We start from the raw sequence: 6,153 nt of genomic DNA on the forward strand, positions 1-6,153 counted from the left end.
ACAGACTTTCCCTCATCCACCAGGCGGGTGGTTGATAAACAAGCAAATCTCATAAAATGCATTTCTCTCCTTGCAATAATCCTCTATAATTATGGATAAATGCCAGATTTGCTAGAACACTAGGCATTAAAACATTCTCCATTGCACAAATGGATAGAGGCTCAAATCTCACTTAGGAGAAGAAAACAGTCAGTGTGCTTACTGTATCATTAGCAACTCAAAATCATTTGCATCTGGTTGTCAACTATATTTATAGCTCAATGCTGGAACAAGTGACTTTTAAACTCTTCAAACGAGTCTTGTCCCACCTTTGACACTAGGTCGTGACCAGCACAAGGGAAGCCTACTATCAGGACATCCATTTGCAAGAAGAGGCACTTTGTCAAAATATTTAGTTAAAAGCCTCAAACAACGCTACCCAAAATGGTGATAGAGTTTGGAAAAATACCACAGAAAGAGGGTGAGGTGGAAACTGGTAAGCTCTTTGAAGTACTGCAGTATCCTAGGACTAGGGGACGCGGATTAAAAAATGATTCATAAAAGGCTTTTGCTCAGACACTGGGAACTTTATAGAACACCCTGGAGGAGTGGTGGGTCCAGCAAAGTTAATCACATTGAGAAAGAGCCTACGCGAGTGCACAACTGCTTCGCCAAACAATCACTTGGCTGGGGTAATTCATGGGTTGATTGTTGCTGTGCACAGGGCTATCTCAGCTCTATCAGTTATTTACTTAAAGTACAACCTGGATACTTTCAATGTGGCTCAATTGGTTCCCAAGGTTTTTGTTGGCACAGTGAAGAGGAATCTTCTCCTCTCTGCACATTCAGTTGGGTGAGAGTCTGTGCAGTCCTTCTCACAGGAACTAGGCAACGGTCAAGCTAATCCATTACCTGTTCACCAAGCCCAGATTAATGACAGTATTACCAGTTTCGCAAGTTACTGCACATCAGCTGAATTGAGGCAACTGCTGTGAGCCCATGAAAAATGAGAGGTGGTATTAACAGAGACTTAAACGGGCAATGGGCCAAACACTGCACACAGGTGACTACCGCAGCGTCCTTGCTATTGCTCCTGCTGATGCTTGTTATTGCACAGAAATTTGACCACAGATCTAAGATTCTGAAAATATCTGATGCCAGATCTGTCCAAGGAAAACATGTGACAGTCCTAACAGAAGTTGGTGTGCAAAACTATACTTTGGAGTGGAAATGCCTTTCTTTTGCCTGTTCTTGACCAGATAATCCTGAGCGCCTAAGAACTGATGGATCTAGGCAGTCTACCCCAGGCAGTGTAAATATTTAGGCAATTAATACTATTCAAAACTGTTGTCCTGATCCTTCCCATTACAGCTGTGTTACTTCCCCAGGAGCTACAGCCTATTTTATAGGCAAACACTAAGAAGTACTCTGCACTGAAAGGGCACAAAGTACTGCTGCTGCAGCTGCAACTACAACAGGACCAAGAGCAATCCAAGAAAAGCCAAAAGAACAGCAAAGTGGCTTTGCAACCAGTTTGCTGAGCTATAAGGCTTCCAGGCAGCTTGGAGCACAGGCACAGTGAGCTTGCAAAGGACACAGATGTACCCTACATCACAGAAAGAGCAAAAGGGAAGAGATGAAACTCTTACGCCTGCCTAGCCTGTTCGATAGGATTGTAGTTGTCGAGGTAGTTGAATCGGATAGTGTCTGTAGGATGCCTGTCTGATGAACGCCATGGTGGGAGCTCTTTTTTGTCCTTTTTTGTCCTCCTTCCCAGCACAGAAAGTTTTGTCTCTGGGACGTTGCTTCTTACTGGTTGCACATCAATAACTACAAATTCATCCTTTGAAGGAGTCTAATAAAAGAGAAGAAAAGAAGAAAATAAATTTTAGCCTATAAGGAAAGTGATACTTATTTTGCCTAACTTTAGACTTCTAAGAACTGGGCATTAACTCAAAATTAGTCTCTCCAGGCTCCATTATCGTCAGCAGACAGAAAAAGGCAGCCTGACAGTGCACCCTGTCCCAAAATTTGTATTAAGTTGAACTGAACTTCTTTTGAGATGCTTTGGCTTCTCTCCGTTGACTAGAGTGAGAGTCTACAGGGGAGTTTGGTTAAAATTAGAGGGCTGAGTTGTGAATTCAGGGCAGAAGAATCCCACCCTCACAGCCCCACAAACCAGGCATATCATCAGTGAACCCCAGGAGAAAGCCGTGGCTACTGAGTAATGCTCCACCTCCTGAAAATGGCCCTGCCACCTTTGAAGAAGAGAGAAAGAGACAACACCAAGAGATGTAGCAGGCATAATGGGTGCTTTTTTTCCTTTCCACTAGGTAAACTGACTCTGAAATATCAACGGGGCTGTTGCTGGGTACCCCACCTCTGCTTATCAGATTGAGGCAAGCTCTCATATGCTCTATAAACTGAGGGGAAGGGGCACAGCCTTGAGTGCTGGAGAGGGAAATTTAGAGGATTACTCCAGAACGCCCTGAAAGATAACAGAGTGAGACCTTGGTGATTGCTTCTCCTAAGCAGTGAGATTTTCACTTCCCCCCTACCAGGGATGGATGATGGGAAAGCAGAGCGTGAGTTTAGATTCTAATTTAAAATTATGTATCTTCCATTTTCCTAGTGCAAGATTACAGAAAGATAAAGAGGCAAAGGAGTTAGGATCCCCATTAGCCCAATTTTCCCATTGGCCCTGAACATCTCTAGAGGTGGCAGGTATGTACCTTTGGTCTAGTGACATGCAGCTCTTTCACCATCTCAATGTAATGTTTCTTCCAGATTCCTTGCTCAAAGGGGGTTGGAGAGAAGTTGATGAACCAGCCAAAACGTAGGCATTTCAGCATCCAGAGCTGATCCAGTTCAGACAGGTACTTCCAGTACCAGCTCACCTGTGAATGCCCAATAAGTTGAAAACCTTAGGGTTTCAAGCATCTAAGATTGCAGCTAGAGACTTCTGTGCTGTTGATGTAACTCCCCTATGTCCTTAAACTAGTACAACACTTCAGCAGTGTTTATGCTCCATTTAAAGCTTTCCTTATACCATTTAAACCATTCAAGGTCTTCATAGAATCATAGAAAAGTTTGGGTTGTAAGGGACCTTCAAAGGTCATCTAGTCCACCCCCCTGCAGTGGGCAGGGACATCTTCAACTAGATCAGGGTGCTCAGAGCCCCGTCCAACCTGACCTGGCATGTTTCCAGGGATGGGGCATCCACCACCTCTCTGGGCAACCTGGGACAGGGCTTCACCACCCTGCTTGTCAAAAATTTCTTCCCTACATCTAGTCTAAATCTCCCCTCTTTTAGTTTAAAACCGTCACCCCTTGTCCTGTGGCTCCAGGCCCTGCTAAAAAGTCTGTCTACATCTTTCTCCTCAGCTCCTCCAAGCCCTGGCAGCTGCACTAAGGTCTCCCCGGAGCCTTCTCTGCTCCAGGCTGAGCCCCCCCAGCTCTCCCAGCCTGTCCTCCCAGCAGAGCTGTTCCAGCCCTCGGAGCGTCGCTGGGGCCTCCTCTGGCCCGGCTCCAGCAGGTCCATGTCTCTCCTGTGCCGAGGGCTCCAGAGCTGGACGCAGCCCCGCAGGGGGGTCTCCCCAGAGCGGGGCAGAGGGGCAGAACCCCCTCTCTCGTCCTGCTGGCCACGCGGCTTTGGGGGCAGCCCAGGACACGGGTGGCTTCTGGGCTGCGAGTGCATATTGCCGGCTCCTGTCCAGCTTTTCACCCCCAGGACCCTCAAGTCCTTCTCCATGGGGCTGCTCTCCATCTCTTCATCCCCCAGCCTGTGCTGGTACTGGTGGTTGCCTGACCCATGCGCAGGAACTTGCACTTGGCCTTGTAGAACCTCATGAGGTTCACACAGGCCCATTCCTTGAGCTTGTCCAAGTCCCTCTGGATGGCACCCTGTCCCTCAGGTATGTCAACCACACCACTCAGCTTGGTGTCATCTGCAAACTTGCTGAGGGTGCACTTGATTGCACTGTCTATGTCATTGATGACATGCCTTCGTGACATGCTCAGTGTCCCTTAGCTGATCTCCAGCACATGGTGAAATACTCCAAAAATCACGATCCAAGATAAAAACTTTCAGCTTGTTTGGGGCAACTTCTACTCAATAAGCATATAATAGTTGGAATAAACCCTTTATTAGTTTCCACTGAGAAAAACAGCATCAATAAACTCACCAAGTCTGATAGACTCATTCTGTCATTTCCTTCCTACTCATGTTCTGCTGTTTTACTCCATCACACAGTCATCTTGCTTGCAATGCTTCTTCCAGCTTAAGGACAAACATCATCTATTGGCACTGCCGTGCTTATAACAGCAGCTATGCAATGATATGACACAAGTAGCACTGTAAAGACCTTTCTTTCTAAGTAATTTCCTCACCTGTCTTCTCCCTGCCCGTGAATGAATAGTGTGAGTTGCATCCACATAAAATGTGAAATGCTGGAGAAAGATACTAGAGCAAGCTTTAAAAAAGCAGAGATATTGATATATTCGTAGTATTATATGGAGTACTATGTTAGTGTGGTAATAATGCCACCGATATCTGAACCTGTTCATTCAGAACTACTTTAGACATCACCTCGCAGCACTTTATCTCATGCAAGCATAGTTTTGGAGTCTTAGCCACTGCGCTCAAATGATTGAAGCCCTAGCCATTGTGCTCAAAAGCACATCTGCAACTTCTCTGATTCTCCACATCCAACACTTCAACCTCAAGCATTTTAAAGGATCTGGTTTTCTTAAAGCATTGTGTGCTTCATTCTTTGCAACTAGCACAAGCCAATACTTTTCAAAGCAATTAATGATTCTGCACACAGTGCAAGGTACTTTAAAGGAACATGATTTTCAGAAAGTACCAGGCCTCCTTCTTGGGAAGAATTGGTCTTGTAAAGTGCCACATGTTAAATGCCTTAGAGCTGAGCATCTAAAATTACTCTTCACTTTTGTAAATCTTGGCCAATCTGGCTTCATTTAGGATCTGTGGAAGTGTTGCATTTTGTCTCATACAAGCATTACTAAGCATTTAGCACCAGACTGCCAAGTCAGAAGACATCCTTGCATTATGAACAACAGCACTGGTATGTCTTTGCTGAAAACTAGTGCAATTTCCTTTTTTTTTTTAAGTAGCTTGACCTGACTTTCTGAACCTTGGGTACGTGTTGGCTTTTTTACCTGTGCACATCGACAGAGGCTCCGTGGGTCCAGGAAGGAAAAGATGTATAAAGACAGGACTCTAGGAAGCCTGGTGGTAAAATCTAGAGCCTCGGTGGGAACTCGATCCTGTAGCTGCTTGGCACAGAATTTCTGCTGTGACAAGGAGCAGCGTTCCAACAGGTCAACCAGGATCCTCCGCCTCTGACCATCTGTCCACTTGTCAAACTGAAAAAAGGAGTTTCAGGTTCTGAGAAACCGGAGATTCAGCTTCTTAAAATAAAGCACACATTTAAGGCAAGGGAAAATGCATAAGCAGCAGCTTCTGGTGACTCATTCAAGAGCAAAGCACGTAGGAACTGGGAACAAATGGAGAGGCTACATTAAAAGAAACTCTGAAGCCACATAACATATGATTTATAATCCTCAAAGGATCCAGGATGGCCTCTTCAGGACATACTCATGCTCACAAGACTCTTTGCTCCTGGGACCAGTTCTGAGGCTTGGCTTCACTCATGGAAAGGAGGAGACTCAGATGTGTGTTTACAGGATCAGATCCCAAACTACAGTGAGTTCACTGCTGCTCCCTTGTCTATTCTGACACTTACATGGCCCCCACTACTGCAGTATTTGAATGCCTCACAATTTATAAAGTATTTATTCTCACAGTCCCGCTGCATAGGAGAGAAATCCCCACTACAGAGAAGTGGAGCAAAGAGAAACTTAATCAGCTGCCCATGCCTCACAAGGAAAATCTGTGGCACAGAAACAAAGATTTTTCAGAGCATTTCTATGCTTATGACAGGTATCTAAAGAGGAGGATTAAAACAGTTGTGGGAAGAAATGAGCACTTCGGTAACCACACAAGCATGTATCGCTTGCTACGATGGCAACAACAAAGCCGCATCGAGTGGAGTGGGGCAGAGCTGTGTAAACAGGGTGGGAGCAACGGTGGCGGTAGCTGGTGTTTAACTTGTGTTGATAGGAGAGGATGGAAAGGGCCCCGTCAGCAGG

At 45.5% G+C, this 6,153-nt stretch overlaps 1 protein-coding gene across 1 annotated transcript in view; it reads right to left on the reverse strand.

The window, feature by feature from the left end:
• Positions 1 to 1,624: 1,624 nt before the first annotated feature.
• The window catches only part of FBXO16 (F-box protein 16), a gene marked incomplete at its 5' end in the record, with an annotated part of 11,418 nt that continues 6,889 nt past the window's right edge, over positions 1,625 to 6,153 (reverse strand). The window contains 3 exons of the mRNA XM_010282946.1: positions 1,625 to 1,834; positions 2,712 to 2,876; positions 5,161 to 5,367. Of these exons, the coding sequence (XP_010281248.1) occupies positions 1,625 to 1,834; positions 2,712 to 2,876; positions 5,161 to 5,367 (582 nt within the window). The remainder of the gene's footprint in view (positions 1,835 to 2,711; positions 2,877 to 5,160; positions 5,368 to 6,153) is intronic.

This window comes from Phaethon lepturus, unplaced genomic scaffold (genome assembly GCF_000687285.1).
Source record: "Phaethon lepturus isolate BGI_N335 unplaced genomic scaffold, ASM68728v1 scaffold28702, whole genome shotgun sequence".
Classification (NCBI taxonomy): Eukaryota; Metazoa; Chordata; class Aves; order Phaethontiformes; family Phaethontidae; genus Phaethon; species Phaethon lepturus.